General features: G+C 49.3%; 1 protein-coding gene across 5 annotated transcripts in view; it reads right to left on the bottom strand.

Annotated features, from left to right (window-relative positions):
* Positions 1–20,458, bottom strand: part of REEP1 (receptor accessory protein 1) — a 141,636-nt gene that overhangs the window by 28,425 nt on the left and 92,753 nt on the right. For 4 of the 5 annotated variants that reach the window (XM_023224924.3, XM_023224923.3, XM_023224925.2 and 1 more), the window contains one exon: positions 8,784–8,961. In XM_023224924.3, the coding sequence (XP_023080692.1) occupies positions 8,784–8,961 (178 nt within the window). Of the gene's footprint in view, positions 1–3,498; positions 3,535–8,783; positions 8,962–20,458 lie in introns of all 5 variants that reach the window. The other variant, XM_031934160.1, reaches the window with a different exon arrangement.

Consider the following 20,458-nt stretch of genomic DNA (forward strand, 5'->3'; position numbering starts at 1 on the left):
TGATTTTAAAAAGCGGGGAGGGGCACCTCTATGACTAACCACACAGGCAGTAATCCAGAGTTCAGCTCTGTATTACATAGAGGTAGGCAGAGAAAAAAGGAGAGAGAGAGATAATAATAGACACACAGAAAAAGAGAGACAAAGACATGCAGAAAACAATAGGGAATCAGTTGACAAATGGGGCAGGAACACAGCAAAGATGGGAAGAGAATGTTCTGGCATCTGAGATGTGCAGCTTAGAATAGAGGCTGCTGCCCTCTGGGGCCTCCAAGCTCTGTCACTGCCCTAAAAGGCACTTAGCAGCCTCTGAAAGGCCTCCTTTCCCCTACCCCCATCATGAATTAAGACCTGAATTTACAGCTCCTAGAAAATGTTCCTGTCTGCTAAGGGATCCTGGGGCTCTGCATGGCCCCAGAAGTAATTTGAATCTTCCCAGGCTTTGGTCTAAGTGAGCGCCCCCTGTGACATTTCAGGGGACGAGGAGAAAAGTGTCCCGACACCTGTGAAATCCTCTTACCGCTTGAGAGTCAGCCTATAGCCCCAGGTGCAAGACAGACCTCCCCCAACACCATCTGCCACCACTGCACAACCCAGTAGACTGTCCCAGGAGGACCAAGGGACACCTAATGGAGGGGGAGATCGAGGCCTGAAGAGTGCAGGGGTTTTCCCAAGGCCTCAGAGGGAATGGTGGAGGTCAATCATCAAAGGGTTCCTCGCATGCAGACCTGAGAGCCAGGACACAGGTATTAAGAGGCCCTTGGAGAGGCAAAGGCCAAAGAAAGGAAGGGCTGGGGCAACGGCTTCCAGGTCTTGAGGCCGCCACCAGGCCTCACCTGCTTCCCACTGTCCAGCAACCCCCATCCCAGCAGCTCCCAACTTGCTCGGGGATGAGGAACCAGAACTTGGACACTGAATCCTGGACACACTCTTATGCGTGTGCAGCCTTCCAGAACTATTCAGTTCCTACAATCAACCACAGCTCTATTGAAATGCACTGGAAATGCTCTGTCTGATCATGAAACCACCAAGTGTCATGGCAGGAAAGGGCTTCTGAGAGCAGCACAGAGCAGTGCCAGGGGAAGAATGGAGGAGAGGACAGCCACTCTCCCCGATCAAGTGCCAGTCTCCCAGAATTAGAGGCTTTTGGAATTGCTCACAGAATTTGCAGACTCAAAACTACAGTGTGAAAAGACAGAAATCCCTGCAGTTGCCTGGAGCCACTGGCACCACAGGGTCATTTCCCATGAACTAGTGTGTCTACCAGGCCAGCGTCTAGTGCCCAGTGCTAGAAACAGCTGAACGCAGCCCCTTCATTTCCAACTTGGACCAGGAGGCCCCACAGGGACACAGGGTTAGAGTCAGAGCTGGGCCAGGACACTTGTCTCCACCTGCAGCCCTGCTCAGACTTGTCTGTCAGCTCAGTTTGGCCTTACAGCCTCCAAAATCCCCAGCTTTTTTTTTTGATGGAGTTTCGCTCTTGTTGCCCAGGCTGGAGTGCTATGGTGCCCTATCAGCTCACCGCAACCTCGGCCTCCAGGGTTCAAGCGATTGTCCTGCCTCAACCTCTCGAGTAGCTGGGATTACAGGCATGCACCACCTCGTCTTGCTAATTTTATATTTTTAGTAGAGACAGGGTTTCTCCATGTTGGTCAGGCTGGTCTTAAACTCCCAACCTCAGGTGATCCACCCGCCTTGGCCTCCCAAAGGGCTGGGATTACAGGCGTGAGCCACCCTGCCTGGCCTAATCCACAACTCTTCTATAAAGGACTTAAAAAGCTGAGCACTGAGAGCCTTAAAAATAAAGCAATGCAGGGAAAACAGGACACGTCACATAATGCAGTTTCCTGTCTTGCTCACTGCCGATGTGGGAGGGGCATGTCATGTCTTCGCGGCACCAGGGCTGAAGCAAAAGCTGTATTAGGCACCTTGCGTGCCTTCCTTCCTCCCCTGACAGTAGCCAGCAGGCTGCAGGCCAGGCATGGCCCCTGTTGCCTTCTGAGCCTAAGGCAGCTTCTCCATGGGGAGCCAGGCAGCATGAAAGGGGCGCTGGATTAGTCCAGCACCCTCACTAGTCCCTAATGTATCTAGTTAAGATTAGGCAACTGGAGAAGCAGGTCACCGCAACCACCAGGTGGCCGTGGCTCCAACAAGCCATCACTCACACACTGGGAAGGCAGCAGCAGGAGTCCCTGTCCAGAACTGGGAGACCTCCACTCTCCCGGGGGTCTTCTGGCTGCTCCAGGCTATCACCACCACCACCATCACCATCACCACCACCACCATCACCATCACCACCATCATCATCCTTCCCAGGATTATTATGGCCCTTTCACAGCCATTTTCACAACAGCACAGTGATGCCAGGAAGCAGGATCTCATCTCCGTTTTAAGAGGAGGAACTGAAGCTCACAGCGGTTAGAAGATTCATGCAAAGTTGCACAGCTAGTAAGTGGCAAAGCAGGACCAGGGCTCCCTTAGCTGCCCTAGGACCAGAAACCCCTGGAACTTCAGGACTTCATCATTTCAGAGGACCTTAGTCCTCTGAAGTTCCTGTGTCCTTACCTGGAGCACAAAGAAGTATGACCCTGTTACGGCTTTTTTTTTTTTTTTTTGAGATGGGGTCTTGCTGTGTCACCCAGCTTGAGTGGAATGGCACGATCATGACTCATTGCAACCTTGATTTCCCAGGCTCAAGCAATTCTCCTGCTTCAGCCTCTCGAGTAGTTGGGACTACAGGTGCACACCACCGCGCCTGGTCTTTTTTTTTTTTTTTTTTAATTGTAGAGATTCATTCTTGCTATGTTCCCCAGGTTGATCTCGAACTCCTGGGCTCAAGAAATCCTCCCACTTCTGCCTCCCAAGTTCTGGGATTACAGGCATGAGCTACCGCACCCAGTGACCCTGTGGTGGTTTTAAGATATCTCCACACATTCTTTGAGGCTCCTCCCTTCAAGAGGTGGAGATTAATTCTCCTCCCCTTGAATGTGGACTGGGCTTAATGACATGCTTCCGACAAATAGAATAAGGCAGAAGTGATGAGTGTGACTTCAAAACCTAGGACAAAAAAGGTACCCTGGCTTCCTGCCTGCCCTCTCTCTCTTGAATGGCTCACTCTAGGCCAGGCCACCTGCCATGTTGTAAGGACTCTTAAGCAGCCTCGGAGAGGCCCATGAGGTAAGGAGCCTCCAGTCAACAGCTATCTTGAAAGTGGACCCTCCAGTTTTGTCATGCCCTCTGATGACTCAGCCCAGGCTGACATCTTGACTGCAGCCTTTTGAGAGACCCTGAGCAAGAACCACCCAGTTAAGCTGCTCCCAGATTTCTAGCCTACAGAAACTGTAAGCTACTGTGTTTGCTGTTATAAAGGGTTAACCTCCTGACCCCTCCCTATGACCATGCAGCTGAAAGGGAGCCCCAAGATCAGGTGCCCACTTCTGGTTAGAAGCTCTTCCCGAGTGACAGTCCAGCACGCTGCAGAGAGGCTGTCTGCTTACTCACCTTTCCAGGTCCTGCAGGTGGAGCAGCAGGTACACACTGTGGGAATGGGGTGGGGGCACCATCAGTGACATCCCCCACTGGACAGGAACCAGCCCCGGGCAAACAGGGAGGCCTCGGGGAGGTGTGGGGACCCCAGTGTGTACAATATAGGGATCCCAGGAATGTGGGTCTCTGTAGAGACACCAAAGTGGGGAAAGAGTCATCTCAGATTCAGTTTCCACTCAGGTGCAGAAGATACCCTCACCTGGCACACAAGTCAGTTCTTGCACTCTGCAGCCCTAGGCAAGGCAGGCAATAGTCAAAGTTCCCTCTGGGAAATAACTCCAAGCACCCCTGCCCAGAGCCTCCTCTTTTCGCTTTCCAGTTCAGAATGTCCTCCAGGAAACCTCCTCAGACTTACCTCTGAACTCCAAAGTGCTTCATATCTGGGCATTTGCAAAGACCTAACTGGCTGCTGCCTTGTACACGCCATTGGTCTTGGTGCACATCTGGGCCTTGGCATGTGTGCACATCTGGGCCTTGGCATCACTAAATACATGCTCACAGAGTGACTCCAAGTCCACGGAAGGGCAGGGTCGTTCTTTCAACATTTCTTGTACACTTCCTGGTGTCCAGTGCTAGGCATTCAGCATATGGTATCTGACTACACACCTCCCAGCTCATTCTGCAGGGAGGGCCCTGTCAATCCCTGCCTGCCCTGACCCTTTAAGCAAAGAGGAAAACTCCAGGCAAGAGAGAGGGTCAGGCCAAGTATACCGCCCAGCCCCATTCTGGGTGCTGAAAGCAGCAGGAAAGAACTCTCCTTCCCCTTTTCCAATGCCTAGACCCTGTGTCCTCAGAGCACATGCAGAGGTCTCTGTGTGCCAGGCATGTGGTGGGTATGTTGGGTAGGCATTTACAGAGGGAAGCACAGAACCCTGGTCTGCCTGCCAGGAGCTTGCAGCACTGAGTGACCGTGCAGGGACAACCTTTGTGCCCCTTCCTCTCTTCCTTGTTTGTGTGCATCTTCCTTCCTTTTCTCAAGGTGCAAGAGGTCGTGTGGATATCCCTTCTCGGCTCACAGCAAATGGTCCATACTGGTTCATGGGATCCCCCTCATTTTTTTTTTTTTCTTAAATGAGACAGAGTTTCACTCTTGTTGACCAGGCTGGAGTGCAATGGCGTGATCTCAGCTCACTGCAACCTCTGCCTCCCAGGTTCAAGCGATTCTCCTGCCTCAGCCTCCTGAGTAGCTGGGATTACAGGTGCCCACCTCCACGCCTGGCTAATTTTGCATTTTTAGTAGAGATATGGTTTCTCTATGTTGGTCAGGCTGGTCTTGAACTCTCAACCTCAGGTGATCCGCCTGCCTTGGCCTCCCAAAGTGCTGGGATTACAGGTGGGAGCCATTGTGCCTGACAACCCTTTTTATGTGCCTTTACATGACTTTTATTCCCACACCTCACTCACATTCTCCTTCCTCCTCAAGGAGTGTCACTTGTAATATTTTAATGTGCAACTTTTTGTTTGAACATGTTCTTCATATAAACTCTGTATTGTTACTTTGCATGATAGGCACAGCTTTTTATTTTACATAAATTTGTTAGATAAAATCTCATTCTTTTCTGCCCTTTTCTTCAGCTAGCATCATGCTTTCAAGTTCCATTGTGTGCATATTTAATCTGTTGCTTCCAGAGGCTGCAGAGAATTCCACGAGGCGCAGCTCCCACCTCTCTCCAGGTTGTCTTCAACTCCTGCCACCTGTCCAGGGTTTGCAAATTCTCTGGTTTCCTCTCCTCACAACCCTAAGACATAAGCTGAATAGGGATTATTGGGCATTTTGTTTTACAAAGAAGAAAGCCTAAGGGAATCAGGTCTGTCCTCTGTGCCAAGATCAAATCCTATGGTAGCACCTGCCGGGGTTGTTCTGAGAGACGTCCTGAGGCTGAATTGAAGCTCAGCAGGAACGAGCGTGCCTTGCTGTGCTGCATTTGCTGTGTCTGCACAGGCCCGGCATCACCCAGCCAGGATGAAGTCTAGCGTCTTCCCTTCCTCTGGGGCCCTTTCTGCTACCTGATGTGGCCTGGCATCCGAGGCCCACACTGGGGGCTGAGCTGGGAAGGCTACACCAGCCCAGTATAAATGGGCTTCCTCTGCCAGACTTCCTCCAAGGCATGTTGACCTTACTTGAGGGTATGATAGCCCAAGAGCCTCTGACCCAGGCAATTCTGCCCTATATCCAGGCCCCAGGCCATCTTTCACCTGTCTTCCTTTTTTTTTTTTGAGACGGAGTTTTGCTCTTGTTGCCCAGACTGGAGTGCAATGGCGCAATCTCAGCTCACTGCAACCTCTGCATCCCAGGTTCAAGCAATTCTCCTGCCTCAGCTACTCCATGAATAGCTGGGATTACGGGCATGCGCCACCACGCCTGGCCAATTTTGTATTTTTAGTAGAGACGGGGTTTCTCCATGTTGGTAAGGCTGGTCTTGAACTCCCGACCTCTAGTGATCCACTCGCCTTAGCCTCCCAAAGTGCTGGGATTACAGGCGTGAACCACTGCGCCCGCCTGGCTCCTGTCTTCCTTTTTGAGATGGCTTTTATTTTAGGCTCCAGAACAGCTGGAAAGAGCACCACACTGTTCCTGGCCTCCTTGCTGGGTTGCACCTTTCCTTTTTGCCCCCTGTGGTCATAGGTGCTGAGGCCAAGGGGGCCAGCAGTGGGGAGGGCTGGGGTATGATGCAGCACAGCTGGTCCTCTCAGTCCAGGACAGCCGGAACACTCCCCACTGCCTCCCTGGGGAATGGCAGAGGACGTCATCCCCTCTGCTCATGGAGAGTGGCAGAGCCAGTGCCAAAGCAGTCATCTCACCAGGTAGCTTTTCTACCTGGTGCTGGGCTGGGAAGATGCTCCAGGCCCAGAAGACACTCCTATCTCCCTGCAGACCCTGCCAGCTTCTTGCATTCCCAGTTCTGTGGCTGCCTTGAATAATTCACCAGGGGAGGTCTAGGCAGGAGGCCTGGATTCTGGGCCTGGGGGCCTCAGCCCACTGCACAACCTCTCTGAGCCTGCTTCCTCCACTGGGCTCACCTCTAAAATGGCAACACAGACTCTTAGAGGCAAAGGGACGCCAGGGCCACCTAGGCCCGCTTCCTAGCCAAATCAGGAATCCCTCCCTTGAACCTGACCATCCAGCTTTGGCTTGTGTACTTCCAATGTCAGGGATCTCACTACCTCCCAAGATGGCCCATTTTGCTCCTGGACACTCAGCATGACAATGTGCCTTCTCAGGCGAGACAAATGACAAAAAAGAACAGTGATAACAGCCACCATGCACTGGTGCCAGGCATGACCATAAACACTTTTACATAGTTTGTTTCACTTGAAGCCTCACAGTACCCCTACAAAGGGGTGTCATTCCTTGTGTAGATAAGAAATCTGGGGTGCAGAGAGGGTAAACAGCTTGCCTGGGTCATGCAGCAAGCAAGTGGCCACCCCCTTGGAACTTCACCCCACTGGCTCTTGCTCTCTGCCCTCTGGGTTTCACTGAATTGAGGTCCCTTTTCCATCTAGGGGGCAGCTTTCATCTGAGGCTTGGTAGATGATGAGCTGATGCAGTGTGGAGATGAGACCTAACTCTGTTTTGTATCCCTATTTCTGGGGCAGTGTCCAGCAGATCAGAAGCTGTAGATGCTTGACAAAGCCTGGATGGTTGATGAGTGAGTGACCAAGGGCACTGGCCCCGGAGTCAGGAGGCCACACTCTACTGCAGCCCAGCGTGGGTGACTCTGCACAGTCCCCTTCTCTGGACCTCTGTCTCTTCACCCGTAAAATCATTGGATTTAACTGAAAGATCCCTGAGGTCATTTCCTGCCTGGCCTTTTGGGATTCCATTCCTACCAGGGGGTAACCCCTCCCTGAGGTGGCCATCACCCCCACAGCCGAGACTCCACCTCCCCAACCCTCTCCTGCTTCCAGCAGTGACAGGGTTAAAACATCTCCCAACAGAAAAGCCACAGTCTTAAGACCTGCGAAGGGCCAAGGGGACACTGCTGAGAGGGAGGAAATGGACAGAGCCCTGAGCTGCACTTGGCTCTGAGCATGAGTTGCCATTCCCAGGCAGCCACAGGCCTCCTGCCTTCCTGTCGATGGCTAAGACCCCCAAGCATCAGATGGGGTCTGTCAGGACATGGGGCTTATGGCCAAGGTGTCCCCTGCAGGCTGCACCTTATAGTACACGGTCAGTCACAGGTGGCCAGACATCTCCATTTGTAGATTTAAGGGCCAGGCAGCCACCAGACATACGTTGTGGACATAGATTCCCACCCCTCTCACCACAGGGAGGCAGAAGAGGTGATCCAGAGCCGCCCCGCACGCTCCCACCATCAGTCCTGGGCAGCTGCTGTGCTCAGCCCCTGAGAGCCAAGGCCCCTGGTATCCTCCCAAGGAGCAGCCTGGGAAACTGTGTGTCCCTAGCCTGTGTCCCCACGCTCCATGAGCCTGAAACCGACGCTGGTGGATCCAATGCCAGGGAGTTCCCAAACGTGGCTGCATCTCAATGAAATCATACTTCTGGGTCTCACCCCAGACCTAGTGAAGCCTCTGCGGATGGGCCCAGGACTTTGCATGTTTAACGTGGTCCCCAGGTCAGTCCCAATACCGGCAATCCCACGATGGGCGTGTGACACCAGAGTCAGACATTGGAGGCAGAGGTGTGGTTACTGTAAGGTCCTGGTCACCACAGGAACGAGAACTCAGAGCTAGCATGGCCCTTGGTATGCAGAGGCTGGGGATGGTGTGAGGTACATGAGAGGTCAGAGATGAGAAGGAGACAGCAGAATGAGAGAGAGGACAGGCAATATTCAGGCAGGGAAGAGGGCCCGTGAGAGCAGTAAGCCCGGGTGAGAAGACAACGTTCAGGTGTCAACAGGTGCGCTTCCCCGGAGTCTGAGAAGACAACACAGAAGGCTCCTGGGGCCCAGGTCCAGTTGTGCCTGCTGCCTCCAGGCTTTGCCTAGACACTATCCCCCAACTACCCCCAATTCCCCAGACAATCATATGGAGGAAGGGGGACCCTCTGGTGCAGGTGACCTAGCCCTGTCCCTGATCAGAGTCACCAGGCCGGTTTCCTGGCCTGGCCTGAGGGGTGCTCCGCCCCTTGGCTGACCTGGCATGATCTGATGGACACCTCTGTTGGTGGAAGGTCCATGGGGCCGGGGCCAGTCTGCATGCCACACTGCGGACTGGGCCTCTCTTAAGGAAAGCGGGGCCCAAGGAGTGGGAAAGAGGGGAAGTAAAGTAACACCTACCTGAGCTGCTAGCACTCTCAGAAGCACTCCTGGACATCTTAGGCTGGCCGTGTTTGCTGCTGGCCCGCCCAGGCCCCGGTGGTGGGGGGCCCGAGGGAGCAGGGGCGCCGTCTCCCCTGATGGTGGTGAGGTCCTGCATGCTGAAGCTCCGCAGTCTCTCTGATAAGGCACCCTGTCCCTGGATACAACACAGGAAGGGCACACGTCAGAGGTCCTGCTCCACAGGTCAGACTCGACAAAGGCCAAGAGGGAGCTCTGATGGTCAGCAAGGCGGAAATCAAGACCTGGATCAACTCTGAGGTGCAGGTGCCCAGACACTGCTGCTGGAAACACAGAGAGGGTCAAATCCCGGAATTTTCCAGGGCCTCCTCTGGGGCTCAGCAATTGCTCCTTTGGCTCCAGGCTCCCTCCCTACCCTCAGACACTCCCACGATGATACGATGATGATCCTGATCAGGAGCCTCAGACAGACCCAGACCCACTGCCTGCAGCTGCTACTCCCTCCAGGCCACCTGCTGCTTCTCTTGCTTTGCATAAATAAAATTCCACATGTATCTACGTTTTTCTCAGTACATGAGAATCTGGTCAGGCAATCAAAACCTAATATTCAATGTACTTGGTTCTTACTATTTTCAAAGGACACAAAATACAGACAGTATTTTTCTAAATGACAACAGAAATTTCTTTTATTTGTATAGCATACCACTGTCTGCAAGGCACACTTACTTCTGCTTCATAAAATACCCAAAAGGTAATGAATCAGGAAGGAAAAAAATGATTTAAAAAACCCCTGCTGACTGTCACCATTGCACATTCTGAGGGAGACAGAGAATCTCAGAGGGGAATTGTTCTTTTGTTTAGAAAGCAAGATCAATGCATTTTACTTAGGAAACAGCAGCTCCTCACTGTCTGGATGAGAGAATGTGTCAGAGTGAAAATGATCACAGTGAAGGCTCAGGGATGGTGGCATTGCTTTAAGTGTGCCCCAGGGGCTGCAGAGAGAGGCTACAGAAACCTGAGAGTGGGAAGAGTCTGGGCAAATTTGGAGCAAGAAGTGATAGGCAAGTAACTACCAGGCAAATGAATGAACTCAGACATCTTCAGAAAGAAGAAAGCCTGGAGGGTATGCAGGCTTCCCTCGGGTGCATGGCACGACAGTGGCATGGGAGAGGTATTCTATGCCACTTGGACAATGAAGGAAAGAGTGCTCCCAGAGATCTGGGTGACTTGAGGACAATACTGCACAACAGACATAACAGAACCAACAAATCAGCACAAAATCAATTCAAGCCGCTGACAAGAGGGCTGTTGGTGGGAATGATGAAACAAGCAAGGGCCAAAACAGTTGAGTAAGAGGTTTTCACGGGTGAGAGAAGGGTTTGGAAGATTTTTTCATTTTACTTAATATAAAAAAATAATGAAAATGAACCAACAAAGCACAGCAATTCACTGAAGTGAAAGATCCAGATGGGATCAAGGAGCAAACGCAAAATGAGTTCATTAAAGGGGAGGGGGAAACAAAAGGGGCTTGCAGGCAGGTTTAAAAGAAATGCCAGAAGAGACCAGGCCTGGTGGCTCATGCCTGTAATCCCAGTACTTTGGGAGGCTGAGGCAGGAGGATTGCTTGAGTCCAGGAGTTCAAGACCCCTGGGCAATGTAGTGAGACCATGTATCTACAAAAAATTAAAAAAACTAGCTGGGCATAGTGGTATATGTCTGTAGTTCTAGCTACTTAGGACACTGAGGTGGGAGGACTGCCTGAGCCCAAGAGGTAGAGCCTGCAGTGAGCCGGGATCATACCACTGCACTCTAGTCTGGGCAACAGAGTGAGGCCCTGTCTCAAAAAAAATTAAAAGAAAGAAAAAAGTGCCAGACTAAAACCAAGATGCACTAAAATATGAACCAGATCTGTTCCCAACCTACCAAAGATATAAAAACCATGTCGCCAGGAAACCAACAACAATAGCACAAAGAAAACTATTTAAATAATCAAATAAATACAATTAGAATTGTAAATCCAGGACAAGAAGTATTTGGAGGCTATTACATGAAAAACGACAGACATCACCCTGGTTGCCTCCGACACTGCTCTAGAGTGATGGTGGGCAAGGGTCCAAGGCCTCACGTCCTTGGCAGGAACGGCTGGGTGGTCTTTGCCAACGTAGGCTGGACCAGCCAGACACCCATTATATAACCCCTTCAAATATAACAGCCAATGATCCATGATTATTTTACTCAGAAACATTCTAGGCGGCATCTAGAATTTAGAAGAAATTTGATGACTAAGGAACCAAATTTGACTCTGAAATGAGTGAGAAAATATTCTGCTAATTATAAGTGAGTAACTCAGGTTAGTGTTCAAGCCAACTATTCACTGACTCACTCATTCATCCTCTCATTTCTTCATTTACTTTACTTGTTCAACAATTACCAAGAACTTTTTATGGGCAAGAACATGGTGCTAGGTGTTAACATGAAACACCAAAAGTACAGTTTGATTTCTGAGAAAGTGTAAAACGACAAATATACAGATACAACACAGAAGTGCTCTAACAGAAGCTACAGAAAGTGAAGATTGAGAACAGTAGTTCCTGAGTCAGGCCTGGATTCAAATTCCAGCCCTATCATTCAACAGCTGAGTGATCTTAACCTCTCACCGCCTCAAGACCTTCATTTGCAGAAGAGCATCCAAATGGCCAGCTGCTGGTGCGGATTCAATGAGATTACATCCTTAAGATACCCATCACATAGCCCATTGCATATTTAGTCTTCAATAATGTCAACTATGATGATAATGATGTTGATGCTGCGGCTACTGCCTAAGACACAAAGGTTGCTATTGAAAGCTAGTGAAAGCTGCCTAAGACACAAAGGTTGCTATTGAAAGCAGAGGTAGAAAAGGTCACTTCCTGAGCTTCATTTATTTGGGACCCCAAGCCCAAATAAACGGCCAGGGACGAATTCCCTCAACAGTTTGCCAGTTCTCGCTCATTGTCGCTCAGCAACATATGTGAGAGAAAGTAACAGTAGGCATCGCACACCTTCATTTTAGCAAAGTGCTCCATTCCACTCCCAGAAGCCAGCCAGTCTAGCTCCAATATCACACTGGCAGTGGCAGAGGTTGGGAAAGAGAGGGAGATACTAATAGCTCAGTATCAACCTAGGCCTGTGTCAGAGGAAATTATAGTGGCATAGATACAAGACTCTTGAAAACAAATTAGTCCTTGCCCATCAAAACACTCTGAGATGGTTAAAATCAATATGCCTGACCGGGTACAGTGGCTCACGCCTGTAATCCCAGCACTTTGGGAGGCCAAGGTGGGTGGATCACTTCAGGCCAGGAGTTTAAGACCAGTCTGACCAACATGGTGAAACCCTGTCTCTACTAAAAATACAAAATTAGCCAGGTGTGGTGGTGCACGCCTGTAATCTCAGCTACTCAGGAGGCTGAGGCAGGAGAATCTCTTGAACCCGGGAGGCGGAGGTCGCAGTGAGCCAAGATCGCGCCATTGCACTCCAGCCTGGGCAACAAGAGCAAAAACTTCATGTCAAAAAAAAAAAAAAAAAAAAAATTCAATATGCCTCTCTCATTTGTAAACCTTTCAGCCCTTCTAAGTCTCTACACAAAATCTCATTCCTATTCACTTTCCACAAACCCCATTCCATACTGTCAGTTCCGCTGTGCTCTGTAGAATCTTTGTTATTCTAGACTATTGTCTTCTGGGAAGAACCACAAGTTGTTCATTGGTATTCTACAAAATTGGGTTCCCTACTTTGGGGAAATAAATTTGGATTCTCTAAATTTGGAAAGCGTTAATACCATATTTTCCATAATTCCATGAGCCACATTATCATACTAAAAGCTCTGAGAAGGCCCATCTGGTGGCGCATGCCTGCAGTCCCAGCACTTTGGAGGATAAGGCGGGAGAATTGCTGGAGCCCAGGAGTTCAAGACCAGCCCGGGCAACATAGGTAGACTCCATCTCTGTTTTTAAAATTTAAAAAGACATCACTAAGTCACCAGAATAGTAATGATAGCACCCACCTACTCCTAGACTTCTTGAAAATGATTTTTATCAATTTCAAGACATATTTTTTGTCTCTGAATCTTACAATTGCTGCTGCCCTGACATCACTGTCAATGCCTACACATAGATATACTTGGTTGTTACTCTCCCTGGCATAATTGGACAACTGAAGCCCCTGAGTGTTTAACAAACCATTTAAGAATTGCTTGAGAAAGGAATATGAATCTCAGTTGTCTAACACATATCTCACTGACACCTTCTGGTATGATAAAGAAAGTGGCAGCTTCAAAACTGGCATGAATGAAAATCCCAGAAACAAAAGCTCAACATCACCCAACACACTGGAAGGAACAGAGAAAGATATGGCATGGTCGGATACTGACATACAAGTTGGAAAGTGATTCAGGAGACTCCAAAAGTGAAAAAGTGAGGTTAGAGAGATCTTAACCACTTATCGTGCTAATGTGTTCCTTTTTCTTTCTTTTTTTTTGTTTTTTGTTTTTTGTTTTTTTTTTGAGATGGAGTTTCGCTCTTGTCAGCCAGGCTGGAGTGCAATGGCACCATTTCGGCTCACTGCAACCTCTGCCTCCCAGGTTCAAACGATTCTCCTGTCTCAGCCTCCTGAGTAGCTGGGATTACAGGCACCCACCACCACGCCTGGCTAATTTTTGTAATTTTAGTAGAGACGGGGTTTCACCATGTTGGCCAGGCTGGACTCGAACTCCTGACCTCAGGTGATCCACTCACCTCGGCCTCCCAAAGTGCTGGGATTACAGGCGTAAGCCACCATGCCCAGCTGTGTTCCTTTTAATGTATTTATAAAAGTGACAAAAGAAGATGTCTAAAAGTCTTTTTAATGAGATGAAATAAACATTCTGGCTGGGCACAGTGGCTCATGCCTGTAATCCCAGCACTTTGGAAGGCTGAGGCGAGTGGATCAACTGAGGTCGGGAGTTTGAGACCAGCCTGACCACAGGGAGAAACTCCATCTCTACTAAAAATACAAAATTAGCCAGGCATGGTGGTGCGTGCCTGTAATCCCAGCTACTCGGGAGGCTGAGGCAGGAGAATCGCTTGAACCCGGGAAGCGGAGGTTGTGGTGAGCCGAGATCGTGCCATTGCACTCCAGCCTGGGCAACAAGAGCCAAATTCCGTCTCAAAAATAGTAATAATAAATAAATAAATAAACAAACATTCTAAGTGAAAAAACACTGTGTCCTAATTTAATTGGCAATATTATCTTTCTTAGTGGAACATAAGATAATGATGTGTCTCAGAAACCACAGCATTTTAGATTCAATGAAACATGGTTGCACTTCTCAGAGCAGCTTTCTCTACTCATCCCAGTTCCCTGTAATATGCTGTCACTGCAGCTTTTGAGCTGTACTTCTCTCTTGTACTCCACACAATGATATTTAAGTATTGCTGTTGTCTGTTTTATTCACTATTGCAGCCTTGGCACCTGCCACTCTACTTGATACACATTAGGGGTTAAGGAGTTGCATGAATGAATGTATGATCTGGAGCTGCCTACCGCCTGGGTGAAGCGTGACAGTGGAAGATCCCCACCTCAGCCTGACGCATCAGCCAGGGTCCCAGACCTGAAAGAGCCTCCTGCTGAACAAGCCTTGAGATGTGTCTGTGAGGAGTGTATAAGAAGTGTCAGAGGGCTGTGGGTGCACAGGGCAGAGGGCACACATCGGAGAGGCAAGGCGTACCAGAGGAGACTGCACTTGAACTTGGGTGGGTGGAGGACTTGGGTAGGTGAAGATGGAGACCAGGTAGAAAAAGAAGGAATATGTGTTAGTATTTATCACCACTGAGAGTGGCCACTTCAATCCACCCCCAAGTGAGGTCTTTGCAGTTTTGTGTGCTAAGGAGATGGGGGTCCACTTATACCTTGTTCATGGCCAGGGATGTATCTGAATAGCGGAAATGCCTGCAGAAAGACTACGTGGCTTCTTTGTAAACAACCATGCCAGTGGAAGGCAGGGGTAAGAGTAAGACTTACTCTTCACTGGACACTCTCTTTTGTCCTTTTAGAATTCTGCACCAAGAACATGCATTACCTTTAAAAAATCAGTACAATTTAATTTTCGGTAACACCCACAGCACTCACTCAAGGTCACCCTGAGGACCTCATTTTGTGAATATACAATGTGCACGATGCAGACCAATGCCATCTAGACCAAAAAAAAAAAAAAAAAAAAGACATAGGAGTAATGAAAACAGCAATAACAGCAACACAGAACTAAGAAGGAGTTCACGGTATCTCCAGAAACTGAATGAGTTTTGAGCCCTTAATGAGGTCCTCTTTCCCAGAGGGACACACCAAGTCACAGGGGAAGGCTCCAGCAAAGCACAAAGTTTAGCCCATCTCACTTGACACAATATCTAATGCCTGCTACTGAGGACAACAATAAAGACAAAGGGTTTTAGTGAGTCAGGAAATTGATAACAAAGCCACCAGCACAACCGCATTTCCCACTGGTAATTCAGAAGGAGTTAGTACTTCCTTCCAAACTCCATGGGGTGCCCGCCTCACTGATGGAGTGAGCCTACACAGCCATACATGCACCACATCCAAGCCAAGCAGGCTCCCAATGACATGCTGCATGAGGACCAGGCCCTTGTTCGTGACGTGAAATGGGATTAACAAACCAAACAGAGAAGGATAATTTCTACTGCAATAGCATCCATCATCAAATTCAATCCATTCTCCAGGCATTAAACAAAGGAAAAAAAGCCTAAGTTAATCACATGTTAGATGCTACCAAATTCACACCATAAGAGTCTCTGGAAAGACGATGAAGTGGGGCCTGGCTCCGTGTGCCCCACATGGATTAACACACACGCACACGCAGGTGCTGAGGCAGCGGGGACACCTGCCTCTGATCCAGACCATGTGCTGGTGAGCAGAGCCGGCGGCCTGGCATCGCTGCCCAACTGGATCAGTTTGGAGTTAGTCACACCTCTCAACAGGGTTACCTGCCCTTCTCTCAGGTCCAAAGAGAAGATAAAATGAAAGAGTCGAGCCACCTGATAAAGGGGAAAAGGAGAAAAAAGCCATGGGCACCAAGGCAACAAAACGGGGTTGAAGGGAGCCGTGTCCTCACCTCTTCCCTCCCATCACTCCCTCGCTCGCTCACCCATTTATTCACTCACTGGCAACAGACGCTGCTGGAGTGTTCACAAAGCTCTGTGTGAAGCACCGCAGAGGAACAAAGATGAGGATGGTATGGTCCCTGCTCCCATGGAGCTCACAGTCTAGCTGGGGCATCAAGACACAAAAGTGTATACAAGGGCACAAGTGACAAAGATGACCAAACGTGGAAGAGTCCGGGGCAGGGGACAGCACCTTCACCGTGGCTGAGCACGCACAGAGGCCTCATCCTGTCATACAAGGGGTGAAACCCGAGAGAGGAGTGAGGTGAGGGCTGCATCCTCTGAAGCGGGTGGGGGAAGGTGCGTGCTGGCGGGGAAGTGCTTTGGGCCAGGGCGTGAGAGTGGATGAAAACCCAAGGTACATCTGGGAAACGGTGGGTGAATCCACCGGGGGAGAAGAGGCTTTGGTGCTAGTGAGTAAAAGGAGACCAGCCTGGGAGAACTGGGCTTCAGCTGCCTACACTTGGTTTTTGACAATAAACTGAGCACTCCACTGAAAGTTTCTGAGAGGTGAGCAGCGTGAAGGAGGCAGGATGTTAGAATGATGAGAACATCCTAGATATGCCATGTAGCACACACCAAGAACTTGCCCCCAGTACCTGTTCTCCCCTTTTCTCTCACTTTGCAGCAGGCACGTGGTTGTCTGGAATACAGACTGTATTTTCTAGTCTCCTCTCTGGGAAGTGCCCTTAAGGAGAGACAGCATGCAAGAACAAGCACTAAATGGTGAAGGAGGTGGGCTTGGTGCTTCTGGTTCGGAGCAGGCTGGATGGGAGGTGAGAAGCGGGAGCCCAGGAGGTGAGACAGGCCTGTGCTGACCAATGACTGTGCTCCGGTGAGTCGGGTCTTTATAGCCAGACCAAGCCTGGTTATCTGAGCCAGGCCCTTGCCCGGTGATGGGGAGTTAGGGCCACCAGGAGAGACCCTCTACACACAGCTACTGCCCCTGGCCTTGCTCATGGAAGTCTCAGCTGGAAGCTTTGCTTCGTCCATGCTTCCTCCTTCAGAGGCAAAGGCCCTGCTGGAAAGGGACAATGAGAAGGGAGGAAGGACTAAGCGTGGGAAGGGGGAACCCACAGGACAAATCTGCCCAGCTGCTGGTGCAAAGTGAGCTCTAATTATACTGGTGTGCAAACATGCCCATGCTATGGCACGTGATCGAGCTTTATAGAAACTGTGACTTATGGTGACACCTACTTGTGATCCTCATTCTTTTACCCTGCATTAAGTGTTCCCCAGCCTTGCCACAAGGCCAACAGAGAGCTGATCAATCATCAGAAGAGCAGTACCTGGGGTGTGAGAGACTCTCAAATCCTCAGTGAGGGACAATCACCTCTCAGGTACTCAGCCACCAGGACCTGGTAGTGTAATCCAAGCACAAAATGGCCAGGAAGTGTCAGTTTAGGGTGTGTGTGTTGGGGTAGGGGGTGCTTGGAGTGATGCAAGGGCACTGGAGGAACTAGAGACCCTGGTGCTGATCACGGCTCAACAACCAACAGCTGCATGGCCTTGGGCAAGTCACTCAAACTCCTGCTTGGTTTCCTCCCTGAAGTGAGGGTTCCAGCTGCTCCAGCAGCCCACATTTGACCTTCCTCCTGTCTTGGCGGGTGACAGGTGCTCATGTGTCATAAGCTGCCCCTCAGGGGCCCACATACCTCAGGGTGGAAGAGGAGGAAGAAGCACCCCTATGAAAAGTCAGGCCCATAACAGTGGGGAACCCTGAGTTCAGGGGAGTGTGACTTGCGCGGGAAGACAGAGCACATGCGAGGTAGACCAGGATAAGGCAGGAAAGTCAGCCTCCTGTGCAGAAGAGCCTGCCTTGTAAATAACGTCCCAACGCCAGGGCCCAACTTCTTTGTTTTATTCTGTTCAACAGTGAAGAAAGAGAAGATCATAATCAGCCTGAGATCAAACTGACATATGAGCAAATAACAGGCAACCTTTATTAAACATTTATTATGAGCTCTGCATCCTGTGAAGTCTTTACAGTGCCTCATAACTCCTGTGGCAGGTACTATGATCATCCCTGTTTGCAGGTGAAGAAGCGAGGTTCACAGAGGTGCAGCAGTAAGTAGGGAGCTGAGACTTTTAAACCTGGCCTGCTTATCTCCAAAGCCCAACTTTGGATATCATCAATGTTAAATATTGCTCTGTTGGTCATGGCAGCTAAAAATATGCACAACAGTCTTTCATTCCTTTAACATTTAACGAGCACCTATGGAGATGCAGGTAAAACACAAATATAAATGACAACAGTGGAGCAGAGGACCCAGGAGTGAGAGGCCAGTTCTACCTGGGACCAAAGGAGGCTTCATGGAGGAGATGGCATTAACCTGGAAGGGTGGGGAGGATTTCAAAGAGGTAGAAACAGAGGCAGATGAAGCACCAACATGAGCAGAAGCAAGAAAGAGAAAATTCTGGAAGTAGCACTTAGAGTTGCTATTTCCAGAACAGTACAGAAGGCAGTGCTCTGAATGCAGTATCACAAGAGCCAGAGAAGTAAGGAGAGACAAGACTGGAAGGCTAGGATTGGGGTCAGACTGCACAGGCCTTAAACAGTAGGGAGAGGAGCAGTCGTCCATTTGGGTAGCTACTGCAACAGTCCAAGCTAGAAGGAAGGGTGTGGAGGAAGGCCCAAAAGCAGAGAAGGGATGTCCAATAGTTAGGACTTGAAGAGTAAGTGGGGGGAAGGTGGGGCATCAAAGGTGACAGAGATTTGGAGCTTGGGTGCCTGACAGGATGGTGATTTCGTTATCATCAGAATGGTGGGACACATGGAAGGGCAGATTTGGAGTTATGGAACTGTCGACTAAAGTATGAAAGAAACAAGGGAGATGTTCAGCAGAGAACCAGGAGCACTTGGATTGAAGCCTGGGCAGAGAAGTCCATCTGGGAACCAGGTGCATCAGGTGACAGTTGAAGGTGAGGGACAGGATGAGATGGTGCTGGGAGAGAGAGGAGAGAAAGGTGGGGCCCAGAGAAATTCATCTAACACTGAGGAGTGAGGAAAGGAGGGAGGAGGCAAACACAAGAGGGGAATCAGAGAGAAGAACAAGGAAGTGCCATGTCACCACAGCCAAGAGACAGCCCTTCCTGCTCACGCATGATCCTCAGTTTCCTCAGACCTCTAGGTTCCACTGGGCCCTGTGAGGTCAGGCAGGCAGGCTTCCCTCTTTCCTCTTGGACCCTTGAGGCATCAGGCTGCACAGTCTCCACAGGTAGCCACAAAACAGAGCAGGTAAGTAATGTCGGACCATCAACTCCATGTGAATTCCTGGCCCTTCCTCCTCAGCTGAGTGTGATGTGGGTGTTTCATTCATTTGAATCCACTTCACTATTCATGGAGCAGTGTGAGGTGAGGTAACATTCCAGGTAGAAACACTGGGAGAACAGGAATCCAGCACACTCATAAAAAGTCTTGCTTGGTTCTGCTTCGACACTTTTTGAGAGTGAAACTTGGGTACGAGTTGACTAATATTTGGGAGACTGGATGGGTAGGGAATACTTCCAAACTTTTTCAGCAGTTTGTCCGTAACAGTTTAGATAATCTTGGTGTTTAAAAATGGTTGCCGTGGTGAATTCTAAATATTAATTTCATGTCACATAGTACTTGGCTAAAAAACGAAGAAAGAAGGCTAACTTGATGTGAGCTAGCACAGTGGCCAGGAAATGCTTCTCTGAGGGTTGAAGAGACAAACACGGGCTTTCTGGAATCCTTACCCTCTTTGATTCAACAGATGGTAGAGACTAAAGCCAGAGAGGTGAAACATATGGATCTGGGTAGGAGACAACATCTCTTCTCTGTCCTTGGAAATATCTCCTAAGTATGAGCTGAGACAGGGAAGTTTTATAAAAAGAAAATCAATGCCTGCCCTCTGACTAACTGTAAACAGGTAGTTTTTTTGCTAGAAAGCAAACAAAGGCAAGGCAACTGACTCCAGTCAGGTGAGAAACCCCAAATCACTGGGCTTATGAAATTCCTCAAATGAGCTTTTGATTCCAAAAATAAAGTTTCATGGTGATTTAAAAGCAGTATTTTATTCAAGCTAGACATTTAGATAGAGCACTGATGGATAAAAGATAAGGCTTTTTTTCTTTTTTCTTTTCTATTGTGCTGAACTGTTTTGTGGAGCTTCTTTTTCTTTTTAAGGAAATTTTCTTTTCCTTAAGAAAAGAGTGGGAATTTTCTTTTTTTAAGTGGAAAAACAAAGTAATTTAACTCTCAGTGGATTGTTCCTGGCTGTTCAGATGCTAAGGGCTATAACCAAGACTTGGTTATCCCCTGTTGGCCGCTGACTATAATTGCAGGCCAAGTGCCTGAGTTTTAGAGGGCAAGTCAGGAAAGCAGAGGTCATGGTGTGAAAGCAGGGCCAGACCAATGAAGGGGAAGAAGAAATAAGAGCTACAGCATGGGTGCTGCTATAGGCTGTTTCCAGCTCTCTGTTTTCCTGGTGAACCTTATATACAGAGGCTCAAGGAGCT

This window comes from Piliocolobus tephrosceles, chromosome 15, assembly GCF_002776525.5.
Source record: "Piliocolobus tephrosceles isolate RC106 chromosome 15, ASM277652v3, whole genome shotgun sequence".
Taxonomy (NCBI): domain Eukaryota; kingdom Metazoa; phylum Chordata; class Mammalia; order Primates; family Cercopithecidae; genus Piliocolobus; species Piliocolobus tephrosceles.